At 36.4% G+C, this 14,862-nt stretch overlaps 1 protein-coding gene across 1 annotated transcript; it reads right to left on the bottom strand.

Moving 5' to 3' along the window:
- Positions 1-5,194: 5,194 nt before the first annotated feature.
- LOC135472945 (uncharacterized) lies at positions 5,195-13,065 on the bottom strand. The gene is made up of 2 exons (XM_064752683.1): positions 12,628-13,065; positions 5,195-5,925 (listed from the first exon to the last, which is right to left on the bottom strand). Exon 2 carries the CDS (start codon positions 5,901-5,903, stop codon positions 5,202-5,204), a length of 702 nt encoding a protein of 233 aa, XP_064608753.1. The 5' UTR covers positions 5,904-5,925; positions 12,628-13,065; the 3' UTR covers positions 5,195-5,201.
- Between the last annotated feature and the right edge of the window lie 1,797 nt (positions 13,066-14,862).

Here is a 14,862-nt window from a genome sequence, read left to right as displayed (position 1 = left end):
GAATAACTGATCTTTGTCTCGTGATGTAAATCTGCCGCTCTGTGTTAATTGTTAAATGGCGACATTACATGTTGTTTGATATAACAAAATTGTTTAATAACAAATGTCTGTCTTAATTACATAATGGCTCTCTGTAGCTGAGGTGGTTATTGTGCGGACGGCGTCAAACACCAATTAAATAAACAAATAAATAAATAAATAAATAATAACAAATTTGTATCTTAATCATGTTCTCAAACTGTCCGACGTGTTGATCGAGTGTTAAATGTAGTAAATCACCTCTGTTTCATGGAATTTTTCTCCAGCTTATCATGTTGCATGTTGACAAATCATGTTAAATGATGTGTGATTTAATGGCTGTAAATCACATGAAAACTTCCAGATTTTTCACAATTATCAGGTGTTACATAATCGCTGACACTATAGCTGCGCTTTAATGGAGGTGCAATTAGGTACAGTATGACAAATGTAAAATAGCCCACAGTTATTTTTTATTTATTTGCCTAATGCGGCTATCAAGAATTTTTAGAGACCAGGTTTATGGGTGAAGAGACCTGATTCGTGACGAATTTTTGTGCTGTTAAATGAACACGATCTTCTATGTGTCCCAGGAAATGCTCAATAAGACTAGTTCTGAATTTGATAGTCGATTGATCCAGACAGAGAGCAAACAATCTTAGAGGGCTGTTGCTTACAAATGACCAACAAATTACATAAAAAAGCTATCCCAAGTATGTTAATGAATGTCTGCCAGCCAGTGCTGCCAGCAAGAGAATATGTGAACAGCTGTTTCATGAGACGCAAGATTTTCATCTGGCTAAGATTAAGACATTAATCTTTTTGCAATTAGGACCCAAAACCATTTTATTATCCAGGCATTTGGAGCTGTAAACTTTATAACCAGGCTTTTAGAATGTTTAAAGGAAAAGTACATGGATTTTGTGTATTCACACCTGATTTTTGAATATTGGATGTTTTGGATGGATCAGTAATATGGTTAATATTTGAGCCATACAAATTAATTTTTCCCCAGAAAGAATTAAGGCGTAGAGGCGTGCTATAGAAGAGAAGAGTTGGCGTGTTACATGATATAGATTGATGTCAGGTATGTACTTGGCTACACTGAAATGTTGTACATTCTTCAAATTAATTTTACGTGATCAAATTAATTTTAGGTAATTTGTGGTGTTTACATTTTATCAGATATTTTTGTTATGCATATTCCGCTTCTGCATTTATTATGACTTAATTATATATTGTGCTGAAGCTTCTGAGTAAATTATTTTGAAATTAGCCATTGACAATATACATGTACAAGGAGCGCTGTGGCATGGAAAGGGAGACAACTTTGTAAGCCTACATTTCTGAACATTGTAGGATCATTGATATGTGTTTGTTTGATTAGACTAAGTATTAATACATGTTTATATGAAATGGATCAGATTATCAGAAAAGATTTTATTACTGATCTGACTGCCAAAAATCACTTGTTTGCCTTATTCAAAGAGTTCTATTGATCTTCAAGATTTTCTTTGTTGTTTATTTGGATAGAATGATAATACTGTAGTGGAACAAATTTAAGGTAACATTTTATGACCTCTGTTCGCCTGTACTTTTTTGGTTAAATTCTAGGTAAATACAGTATGTTTAAAGTAAACTCATGTCTCTTTGTTTTAAACACATGTATAGCAATTCTAGTGTGTTATTACTGATTAGTGGCTAAAAATGCAGACGGACTCAATCAGTTGATGAGCAACAAGATAGGTAGTAAGTGTGAAAATAACTGCTGTGTTTCACCCAAAATTTGAAATGGAATTTCAGAAGCACATGAAGGCCTTCAGTTGATACTTTTCATGCCTGCAAGTTATACTGATAACAAAAGAGGAGAATTTCAGAAGCACATGAGGGCCTTCAATTGATACTTTTCATGCCTACAAGTTATACTGATAACAAAAGAGGAGAACTTCAAGTGGTACTATATTTATTTACTTATTTCATTGGTTATTTACGCCGTACTCAAGAATATTTCACCTGTATGACGGCAACCAGCATTATGGTGGGAGGAAACCAGACAGAGCCCAGGTGAACCCCACGACCATCTGCAAGTTGCTGGTAGACATTCCCATGTCTGAAAGACCTTCCCACTTCCCTCGGCCGGAAGTGGTACTATAGGGTGGAGGAATCATTCAGAATCAAGCAAAATGTATCACTTGCTAAAAGGCTAAATTTAAGGTGAAATACAATACATGGTTATTTAATTTGAGGTTGACTTAATTAACCTAGCTCATGAAATCATTGTAGAGTATTTTTAAAGAAACTTTTCCAGGCCTTTTAAGGAAGGAAAAGCAGAGGTTTTGTAGTTTGGCTTGGAAAAGCCGAATTTTTAGAGCCACCTTTGAACACGTCCCGTGAGCTGGCCTATAAACAGACTTCAGAACCAGCAAGGTCTACTGCATGTATAGATGTACATAGGGTTGAACGACGGTCTCATTTGTTCCCAATGTTTTGGAAGTAGCTTTATACAATTCAGCACATAGCTGTCAAAATTTCAGCTAATGAGATAATTCTACATTGTTTTAAGCTTGCATATTACTGTAGAATATTTATTCCAAGTATAGCCTTGAAAATGTGTATGTTGGGCCTGGAAATTTGACATTTTTGATATGTTTGAAGTGTACAACCCTAACATATACATGAGTGTAACAAAAGGACAGCCATTGTTAAGTACAATCATTCAGCCATGTTGAATTTGAGGCTCTCTGATTTCCTCACTCAATAAACCTGACCACCATTGTATCATATAACTAATTAATTTACCTGTCACCTGTCTTGCTGTGTTGTGGCACCAATGACAGTCCCCTTTCCTTCAGGAACTTCTGAAGTTCATAAACATTCAGCATATAAATTTACTTCATTGTTCGCCTACTCTAAATAACTTTCTGTGTAACTTCTTTCAGACACCCATCTTTTAGCAAATGTAATCAAAGACAGCTGCCTGGCAGGTCACATACATGTATGCTACATCGATTTAGGACTTGGAGCTACTGCCATGTTTAGTGCTGCCTCACTAGAATGCGCATCAGGTGCGACACCCAACCCAGTTTCATAATATCAACAAGGGAGATCATTTTATAAAATGTCTGATACATGTGAATCGGGTTGATGGTCAGTTTTACAGTGTTTAGTTTGACTTGCTTGGGATTCTCTTCCAAAGAGATGAGGATGTATGCCTCTGCACATATAGTATGATGGGTAATTGAACTCCAGGTGTCAGGTTGGCTTGCTTTCTGGTTGTATATGAGAAGAGCTGTCAGCAACCTACAGATAGTTGTGGGCTTCCCCAGAGCATAGCCCGTTTTCCTTTTTACCATAATACTAGCTGTCATCATGTAAGGGAAATATTCTTTAGTGCAGCATAAATACCAGTAAAATAAATAAACTCCAGGGCAGATAAAATTGTCTCTATGCAGGTCAGAAATGAAAGTATCATGAGGCAATTTCGGTCAAATAAATTTTTTTTAAAAATGGTGAAATAATGAAAAAATGGATACAAATGCTGAAAAGATCACTGAGATGTCAGAAGTACATTAATTCAAATAATTCATCTAAATATTTTTTGAATAATATTTATTTGAAACATTTCCAATTATCATAGATAAAATAATATGATATGTGAAATGACAAACACATCATAATGAGTATAAATAAGCCACTGTAATGTGGAATACCTCTGCGTAAATATAATATAATATTTACAAATATTAAAAAAAAAAAAACAGCACAGAAAAAAAATCAAAAGTCAAATCTTGACATCTCTGTAATTGTTTTACATGTTTTGCGATCTGTCGTACTGAGTAATCTGCATGAAAAAATAATTTTTAAATAAAATCGAGTTTTGTGAAAGATAAATATGTATGTATGAAGAGACTTTTCTAAACTTGCTTGAGTGTGCCTTGAAATTCACATATCACACACATATAAACAAACACATAAATGAACCTATCACTTTAAGCATAGTCCTAGAAGGTAATTGTTGATTTACAAAGTCAGGAAGTAAATTTGTCTTTACTGTGGTTATGATGTTTCTTCTTTTTACTGATCTGTCGCATACATCAGTGCTATGCATGGATCACAGACCAGGGCTAATCCACTGGATTATACTGGGCCTAATTCTTCAAATTTAAACAGCTTAAAAAAATCAAATTGAATTTGTTCCCACTAGCAAGGACACGGTGAGGAGAAACATATACATTAACAACATGGAAGCAAAAGAAATTACAGGTGTGTAAATTATAAGCACCTTCATCTGGAAGCTGTACTACAGTTTTCTGGCCCCATAAGTATTAAATGGATTGGAAATCTCGCTCACAGGAGTCCTTTTTAATGTCATATAAAAATATAGTTTTGAATAAAGGATTTATTAAATTGATGATAAATTGAAATTATTAAGCTGCTTTGTGAAAATTTGCTTCACTGTGAAGACGTCATATTTAACTGCATGCAGTAATGGATTGGCCATTGACATGCTTTGTAAAACAGATGTGTACAGGTATATACATGTGGAGTGTGTATCAGTAAATTGTGGGTAAAACAAAAATATCTGTAATAATTGACTGTAAAGAATTCCAATTATGTAAAAGATATATGCTGTTTAAGATACAAAAAACCCTGTTCTTGTCAAAGTTTCAACAGCTCTTTCAACCATTGGGACATGCATTAAATTGCATACTTGTTGTTTATAACAAGTATGAACGACAAGTATTGAAGGTCATATGTTTGATTTGGCATTTAAAGAACAATACAACACAACTGTATAAAAAATAGAACAATATGGCACAAGCAGTTAAGATAGCATTTAGGAAAGTTTTTGATCAAGCATTAAGTCAAGGTGATATAATCAGGGGACACAACTCCATGTAACTCTGACAATAGAGATAAAATGCTTTGTACTACAGCATGTGTCCAGTAAGTGTAGTCCTACAGTGTATGGTCAGGCAGTCATTCTGAAATAAACATCCACAACATTTTTTCTTTTGGTGGAAAACAAATTGTTGCACATCAGCTTGAAAAGAATGATGCTATGCCATTACTTGCAGATAAAAGTTATTATCATCAATCTAGGATTGAAAAAAAAAATTGTTCCTGCTTATTTTGTTCTTTTTTTTTATTTGTTTGTGTAAAATTATCTCTTTTTTTTTTCTCTACAATTTTGTATCTATTTCATTATATTCATGAGAAACCGGTCGTTTTTTTTCTTGAGAAATGTCATCATTATAGTTATTATCCGAAGAAGAAGAGGGTATGTCGGACTTGTCAAGACCCCTGTTGTCGTGAGCATGGATTTCTGTAATTTCCCCGTTCAGTTTTTCTTCGTCTTCCTCCTCGTCATCATCTGTCCTGTAGCGGAGATGATATACTAAACAGCCGATGATGCAGAGGACGAGCAGCCCCCCGCCAGCGCACACCCCGATGATAATGTTAGTACGGTATTTATCCAGCAGATCCCCGTAATAAGGCCCATCCACATTAATGCTCTTTCTTGCTACCAGCTTGTACTGTTGTGCATAGGTTTTCACCAGGCAGTGATAAATTCCGTAGTCATCATCATCTGCTTTGCGAATGGTTAATATCTTCCCGTAATTTTTTCCCATGCCACTGATAAAGACTCTTTTGTTCTCTATGATTTCCTGGCCGTCTGTGCCCAGGTAAGCTCCATTTGGCAAGATCCAGTAGTAATACTTGGGTTTGTCCATTTCTGGCAATGCGGACATGTTGTAATGCTTGCTCTCACAGGTCAAGTTGAAGCTCTTGTCATACATCACCTGGAAATTCTCCACATCCATTTCCATGTAAGCTGAGCTCATCAGGTGACAGAGACTTAGTCCTAACAGTAAACACTTCATCTTGCCTTCTTAAAGAAAAAACCTGAAAGAGGAAGACAAAGCTTTGGTTTAGAATCAACAAGTACAGTGTGTGGCCGAGGACTAGTTTCTTCAGATTTCCTGGAATTGATATTAAAAATTTTGCTTCAGAAAGAAAAGTGTTTGAACAACTTCTTATGAGCTTCGAGAAAATAACAGATTTTTATCTCAAAAAAGGGATTTTATGAATCAAGGCAGTGGGGATAAGAAACATAACAGCCTAAGCTCTATTTCTCCATTTTTTCTGGAAGACAAAATTATATTTTCTATCTTGTCTTCCTTTGCCTTTTTCTGCCCTGCTCCCTAAATATATTACAGTTTGGCTTCCTACACCTCTTATATATACTCTTCCCTTATACATCCCCAGTCTCTTTCCTTTACACCCTCCCACCACGTCCGTATATTCTCTTGTGTCCCATGCCCATGATTTTCACTTTCCGCAAATATATTATCGATCTACAGAACACCAGTCAATCCAGTTGATATGGCTGAGTTGCTTTACAAGGAGAGAGGAAGTGGGGGGGGGGGGGAGATGGGGAGCTGGATTCACTTGTACTGACAAAAACTGTAAGAATTTAAAGAACGCTAACAAATGTAGAAAAACATGTCATGACCATAGAAAAAACATTTCCAGAAAACATGTCAATGTGTCTGATTCGGTATATATGTATGAGATCATCTGTGAATGTTTATCATGTTTAACCTCCTACCTCACTGCCAACAACTAAACTAGCTATAGACTCCAATTCCCGGGCACGTCTACCCACACTCCTGCATGCAAGTCCGCTGACAATTAAATCAGCCACAGCTAAAAACTGATTTATGATTAATATCATTTCTATTGATATTGGTCTCTTGATTTCTCATTGGTATAATGTGGGCACTGTCGGGTCCATTTAGTTGTCGCTGGAGCTTGGAAAATTTGGCCGATTATGAATGGTGCTGATTCTCTTTAGTGTATATACCATGCTGGTTTTTCTGATGATTTTATATGATCAAGCATTCAGAATCAATGTGCCTTTCCCTACACTGTGCTATTCCCAACATCATGCCTCGATCAGTATCAGTGGAGAAAGATGTCATATATTAGATTTTTTTTGAGGGATGAAATTTCAGACCGTTACATCTACTGATTTTCATTTTTGAAAAGGAACCCAAGTATTAAGTCTTCAGCGCTCAGGCACGACTTAAGCAATTTGACAAGATGAATGCATAATTAGTTTTCCTTAATAAACATATATGTACTTGAGTTTAACACATGTACATCTTTCACAAACCAAATTGTCCTTCACCAGTACTGTGAATAAGACTCATAGAATTACACACATTTTTTTACATTTTTTGTTTTGGCTAAAAAGCTGGCGGTGAGAAGAAATGCATCACCCCCAATTACTGGTGATTTTTGTGGAGTTATTTTGTGTCTCATTTGTTTGTACCATTTCTGTGTGATGTATCATGCGTATCACCAACTGAGCTTCTCCTTTAATGCAAAAAAATATATAGCTATATGTTAAATTGACCTCCACTACAATCAAGTGACCTGAATTGGTTTATAATTAAGGCTGTCTGGCCCCTTTGGATAAATCATTGCTGTTGCTGCAGACATCCAGCCATTGGATGACAAGTGTAGTCACATGCTCAAGACAAGCTTTTGATGCATGGAGCAAGTGGAAGGTTTGTTTATTAGCTGACAAATGATGATGGCTGTCATTGTTTCCAGACTTTAGTCCATGTATAAACAAAGAAATTAAGAAAAATATTCTTGAGCATGCATGATAACTCTCACAAACAAATAATGGAACTAAATTGATCCTTCATATACCAGAGCATAAACATTGGCTAATGTACAAATTCCCACACTACAGACAAAGGTACAACACTCTGCGTTTCTGTCCAGTATCCATTGGTTAAGATTCATTGAAGAAATTTCTGTATTTTGACCTGGATAGGACAAGCAAGAAAACTTAGTATATTGGTACTTGACCCAAATCCAAGCTGTGTAAAATATTTTATCCATATCCATGCTTGGATGCATAATCTTTGACGTAAATTTCTCAATTACAGATAGAGATACAGATAACCTCCTTGTCATTGATATATTCTTCGGTATATTTTATGTTCCAGCTGTCCATATAACTTTCCTAAGGATCCATCCATATATAGGCCAAAATTAAAGGCTTGAAATGGGAGGGACATTGTGGTGTATTTTTTCATTTAATACTCATATCATGATCATTGCCTTACATGAAATCAGATGCTGGCAACACATGCGATGGATTCTGGTCCTCTGTGTACACTTTTTTTCTTAAAGCCAGTTTGATTATTGGAGATATCAGAGTTTATTTCATAGTCATTCCATGCCCATGTGATTTAAACATACAGACAACCCAAGAATGTGGGAGGATTGAGTGCACACAAGCAGGAAACATGGCCATGACTGTTTGTTCTGGGTTATTTATTGATGAGCAGTATCAACACGACTATTGATTTTCAATGGCTGCTTGCCTAAGTGTTCCTGATGACATTTCTGTATTCATCAGGGGATATTAATTGCCACACAACACTGGGCGAGGGGCTTCTCTCGGCAAATACAGAGCAGTTATTAGGTTGATAAATGTCCTCGTCTGATAGCCAATCCTTGTCCCGCGAGAATTCGGATCCTGAGCAAAAAAAAAAAAAAAAAAAAAAAAAAGAAAAGTGCAATCCAGAAAGTCCAACTTGGCACACTTAATTGTTTATTAGAGATCCAGGATGTGCAATTCTCCCTCAGTTAAACTGGTATTCCAGACTTTCATTGGAACAGCTGAATCTGGATTGGCCGCATGTAAGTTGATTTGCTTCCTTGCGAGCCAGGGGATATTACCTACCTGACTGCCTAACAAACCTCATCTCAATACAATCAGTATGCCAGGCCATGCTCCTGATGTATTAACAAGAATCACGTTTCCAAAGGTACAACCCTTTTATCTGAGGTCAAGTTTCCCCCTCTCAATTGTTAGACACGCACATCCTGTTTTGCAATCCCTTTCATTGTGTTTATCCTTCGTCACAGGCAGATAAACTAGTTGAAGTACATGTGCCATAGTGATACTAAAATGTCATCTGGCCCCTGTATGTATTGATGTCTGAGGTGGTTGCACACTGTTATCCAGTTCTTCATATCTGTGCTTCAACACATTCATGCTATTTCATTCCTCTTCAAGAAGTTATTCACTGTCCATGGAGCAGTCACTTTTAAGTCTTAATTGTCTTGATGTTTGTTCTATTTAAAGCCCAGATGTGCCAACTTATGGCATGGCATCAGGCCGTCTGGCTGCCTGTCCGTCCAACTGTATAATCTTTTTGGTGTTGAACACTTTTTCTACGGATCTGAAGCAGCTTCACCTTGAGCTAATAAACTTCACCTACCACTGGCCCAGAAGCCTATTGAAGATGCACTAGCTCCTGATGGTGCTCTGTGGCAATATACCCACTTTTTGTATGGGTAAACAACAGTGAAAAATGGATTCCAGTTGGTGTAGTTGGAGGTTCCGTAATCTCGCTTATCAGTTATCTAACGTGACGCCCCTTTTAATTGAGTTGCTAGGAATTGTTTATAATACATACTCTTGTTTTCATGACAACTTTGAAAAACAAGTTTGTAATCTTAACCAAACATGTAATATAAAGTTTCTTTCCTTGAAAGATTCATATATAGATGTAGGTCTGGAATTCCACTCTTGGTCAGGTAGGTGTAGTTTATATATTAATGATGTCCAAGAAACTGCAATAGCATCATTGGTAATTCGGCCACGGCATGCAAAAGTTTAAATCCGGCAATAGCACTTGACCTCTACATTTAAATGTGTATTGTGCATATGAATTATGTGCAGAATAATCTTTGAATATCCAAAAAGGGCTGAGTGTTTTCAGAGGCTATAAATATGATGAAAAGCTCTATAAAATGCACACACTGTACGGTTACAAGTGCTTTTATTAGGTTGCCTCTGTCACGTCTGTAGGTACATATATTTCAGTGGGAAATACATGTAGGCCTCATCAGAGTGTGACAGCCAAGTACCTGTATGTGTATGTTTGTTAACCAGGAGATCGGTTAACCAGGTGGGCATGAGATTGAGTAACTCTTGTTTCCATCACTTCGTAGCTATGGTTCACAACAAAATGATACAATTTCTTCACATGATAAGCAAGAGAATGGTGAAATTGTTAAGTGCATATCAAGATACATTCTAGCATGCATGCAGTTGTCTGCTATAAATCTGAGTTAAATGGAATTCATCAATAGCTCACCTTTGCATTAATTTTCACCCAAACTTTACCTGCAACTGATTTCAGGTGTAACAACCAGCTGACCTACATGCACATCTATATGGTGGTGGTGTAGGTTTTCATTGTCCAGGATGTGGGCTTAAAATAGAGGGTGTGCGGTTTTAAACAAGTTCTCTTAAGCCCGTTGTTTATGGGATTATACCACCACCGTGAGCTTGAATGTTCATGTTTACCACCCTGGATTTTGTGAGTTAGGCTATAGACAATTGTAGGCTCAGAGTATAAGTGTGTATATACATGCACCGAGCCAAGGTTAAGAGCGTTTCATACTTTTGTGTAAAGAGAGACTTCTCTTTGTGAAAAGAGGGTGGATGTTTAAAGTTGTTATGTAAACAGGCAAGATAATTGTGACAGCCAGAGAAAGTATTCATCTTTTGTGTAAACTTTTTGTGAAAATGACTTTGGCTTTACATACATGTTTCAAGCTGTTTTGTAAACAGTTTGGCTTTACATACATGTGGCTACTACACCTTGTCCAGCAAATGTTGTCATATAATGTAACATTTTTTAGAAAGATTTGTAATATTCCTAAATGTGAAATAAACACCAAACAAATAAATAAAGAAATAAAAGCATTAGATGTTTAGAAAGTTACTGTACATTCACAGATCTGATATCGGTTTTCACATATATTTTGTACAATGATTACTGTTCCAAAATGCTGTTCCTTCTCCAGATATGCCATCTGTCACTGCACACACAGATTTGAATAGCTGTACCTGCTTACTTTCATACCTATAGTTGTACCTGTCACCTCAGCTCATAAATATAAAAGAGCAGGGAATTCTGTGGGACATTGAACTGAAAGGCTTATGTTTGGACTGTATCAGTCCACGAGGACAAATGTCCATGTGTGTTAGTTTACGTGGACTATAAAGAAATTTCAGACTCTGGCTGACAGGTCTATTCAAGGGGAGCCCATGTTGTATTCGTGAGCTAAATTTATACATAATGGTTGAGAAATGGACCATGGACTCAGATCTTGGGAAAAGCAATTAAATACCAATATGCTATCAATGCCTTTTTGTCGAGAATTTAATTAAATTGCCATTATGCCATGTAGCATGTGTGTGTTGCGTTTTGAGTTTCTGAATGTTATTTTATTTCTATATTTGAATTGTCACTAACACTTAAAAAGAAAATGTGAAGTCTTCTCAAAGGATTAATTGCTCCAGATTATAAAACTGGCAAGCCTCACGTAGGTCAGATATATAAAAGTATAGCAGAGAAATGTGGTATTTTGCGATACACAAGTTTTCAGAAGCCTTCGAGGATCAGCCTGTTATATGTACAGTACCTGTATGTTGTATAAGAATGTAATATAGTATACTGGACTCTAATAGCCAGTTGTGCAACATATTATTGTTATTATTACACTAATTCATAACACTGGGAAAAGATTTTTGTGGATGTATAGAACTTCTGTGGATTTATGAACGACTTCACTCATTCACTTGATAATGCTTCCAAACTAACCCAACTAAACTTCGCAGCAGGAGGTTTGTGAGGTATAGTTGCAGTTGTTTCCTTCAGGCTCTGCAAGGTTTCCTTCATTCGATCACTGATTATAAAGTACTTTTCCTTTGTGGTGTAGATGCAGGTAATATACAGATATGTATTTATTCGAAAACTTTGCTTTAAAATTAGACAATTTTCTCGAGACAAATTAAGGGTAAAAGATATTAGTTTTGGTGGTGAATCAAGTAGGATGTCATTCTACTTCAAAATGCCTTTGTGTGATCAACAAAACTCTCTGAATCGGGCAAACTGAGTAACTTAGTTGGGGAGAAAAAATTCATAGGTCATATTCAGTAAGTTGCCTAAATGTAGACTTATTTAGGTAGTAACGATTTCATAATACGGGAAAGTTCATTGATCTTGAAGAGTGGTGTCTTTTGTTTAGAGTCAAGTTTTGTCAAGTTTTGTCATTCCGACAAACTAGGATCAGGACCAATATTTTATAATGCAGAATATATATGGTGTTATCTTTCACTATTGTATATTCTAAATCCTCAACCTTTTCAGCCACCGAAGCACTCTTTTCAGTGGAATTTATGCATACAGTTATTATGAGAGTGACACCAAAAATGATTCGTTTTAGTCAATAAAGATGCCAGTTTCATAAAACTATGCAAATTATTTGTCTGCACCTCATAGTTCTTTCAGAAAGTTTCTAAATAGTGGTCACGGAGGTGGTTGAAAAGATTGAAGAATTGGCGTTTATTTAAAAGAAAAATTATAGATAGGACACATTATATACCAATCCTGTGATATAGTTTTGCGAGATTCTGGAAGAGTCCTTATTGTAGCTACTTGTAGCTATAACAGGTGGAAGAGTATGCATAGTAGCAGTAATCCTGTAAATCGTTAATCTTACCTGTGTCAGGTGTGTATACGTCTCTTGCCTCTGTAATGAGTCGTGTCCCTGTGCCTTCCAGCAGAAATCCTTATCTACATGTACTCTCCTAGCTGTATTTGCCTATAGCACAATCCCCCAGAAATCCCTCGGCTCTGGCTGAACCATGTGAAAGCTAATATACATACACATGTATGAATTATGTCAGTTCAACAGATTTTGTTTGGCCAGGTATTGTGGTGACTGGCATTCAGCACGGCCTATGTTGCCTACATACGAGTACATCTATAGGCATGTTATAAAAGAGCATCGCTAGTCCTTCAAAACTGGTTCATGTAGTCGTTAGCCGTCTGGGCTCCTTGCTTGTATTGGTTCTTTCTACATGTATGTTTGCACAGGCTAGAATGTCAGGTACAAGCCTTAGAAGGAGAGCTGTAGAATGATGGCCGGGTAGGGTAAACAGCCCCAGCTCTTCAGGGTGGTGGTATAGAACCAGGTAGTACCGTTCTTCTGTCCACACTTGGTCGGCTCTACCATCTTTAGTATGATTGAGGGGGACAAGGCAGTGGCTTTGTCAGGATTATAAGTCATATGACATCTCAGCAAGACAATTTCAAATGGACTCGTCTTAAGTCCATGTTGTCAAAAATGTCTCGTCTGACAAACTGTCAAAAAAAAAAAAAACAGAAAAAAGGAAAAATAATGACTAAAGAACTGAATTGACTTGAATCATTATAATAGCCCATTATGCGTCTCAAACCATTGCGTTTACATCAAAATTGTTTGTGAGTGCATGTATAGGAATGCTGTTAGCTGAGGTTCTTCACTGGATCACAGGATTCAAATATCACTCTCAGTACAGTATTATAATCCATTTTTGGCACTAGACCAGTTATACCATTATGAAATACATGTAGACTATCATAATGAGTCTGTTTTCAAGTAGACTATTGAAATATCCTGTGTTTTTGCTTAGTATAAGTGCATTTACCTATTATTGTGTTTGGTAATGCGGATATATGTCAAATCTGTTCAGCCTAGAAGTGGTAATTCCATGTATTACTTCATGCTGATGCTTCCAGAAATTTCTGTGTGTAATTCAATGGCTTAAATTCTTAATGTGATGTAAAAGTACCATTTATATTGAATGATGTATGATATATGGCAAAAACTTTATTTAATGGTGTATACTCTCACACAAATTAATAAGGCCAAAAATCTTGGTCTTAATTATATATGACATTAACATAAGCATCACCTTTCTAAAAATTAAGCTATATCTAAATGCCATCTAGTGCTTTTGAGCACTTGACTTATCAAGCTCAATAATTTTTCTGAGAGAATAGCTTTCTGAAGGATATTTTGCACTTCTTTTATCCATGGTAACCTGGATTTTAAAACATTGTCCAGAATTCGCCCAGGAATATTGTCAACAAAAAAGGCAGGGTGTCTCAGTCTGTCTCACAGCCAAGTTGTCCAATTTCTTCTATGCGTGATATGTCATGAGCTCTTCCTCCTGAGTTTACCATATTACAATTCACATCCATAAGTCATAAAGAAGAACCCTGTTCAATTTTAATGACCTTGACCTACCTTTGACAGATCACTGGGACCTTGGCCTACTTTTTATAGGTCACCAGGACCTTAGCCTACTTTTTATAGGTCACTGGGACCTTGGCCTACTTTTTATAGGTCACTGGGACCTTGGCCTCCTTTTTATAGGTCACTGGGACCTTGGCATACTTTTTATAGTCACTTGGATCATAAATAAATCAATATCTTATACATGTAAATGTATTATCTGTTCAGTGCATTGTTTTCCAGAAATCCTACAACATTTGTATCCTGTTAATAAAAGAAACCGAATCAAAAACTTACTTCTGTTAAACATATTTATTGCTGAAAAGTGCTGGCCACAGGGTGTATACTTCACTTGCCAAAATATATTAAGTGTGAAGATGATCCTTATAGCTAAAAGTTCCAGTAATGCCACAAAGTTAATTCTGTTTTCTCCCTGTTAAAATTGTGTATTAATTAATGTATGCCATAAAAACAGTTCTAATATGTACCTCAAGTTGATAAATTTTAAATAAAGGTCAGTGCCAAAATCCACTTTGGGTGACTCCATTTTGCCTAAGAACTAGTCCTGAAGTCTTCTATGTTAGGAGGAGAATTGCCGTCAGAAACCGATAATGTGCAGTTCATACATTTCCGGTAGAACTCTTCTTCTCAGAAGGTAGCTCGGGACCTATAGAT

This window comes from Liolophura sinensis, chromosome 8 (genome assembly GCF_032854445.1).
Source record: "Liolophura sinensis isolate JHLJ2023 chromosome 8, CUHK_Ljap_v2, whole genome shotgun sequence".
Taxonomy (NCBI): Eukaryota; Metazoa; Mollusca; class Polyplacophora; order Chitonida; family Chitonidae; genus Liolophura; species Liolophura sinensis.
This window is presented reverse-complemented; position numbering and strand designations above follow the sequence as displayed.

Excerpts from the sequence above, each read along its gene's own strand:
- LOC135472945 (XM_064752683.1), bottom strand. The coding sequence starts at position 5,903 with ATGAAGTGTTTACTGTTAGGACTAAGTCTCTGTCACCTGATGAGCTCA.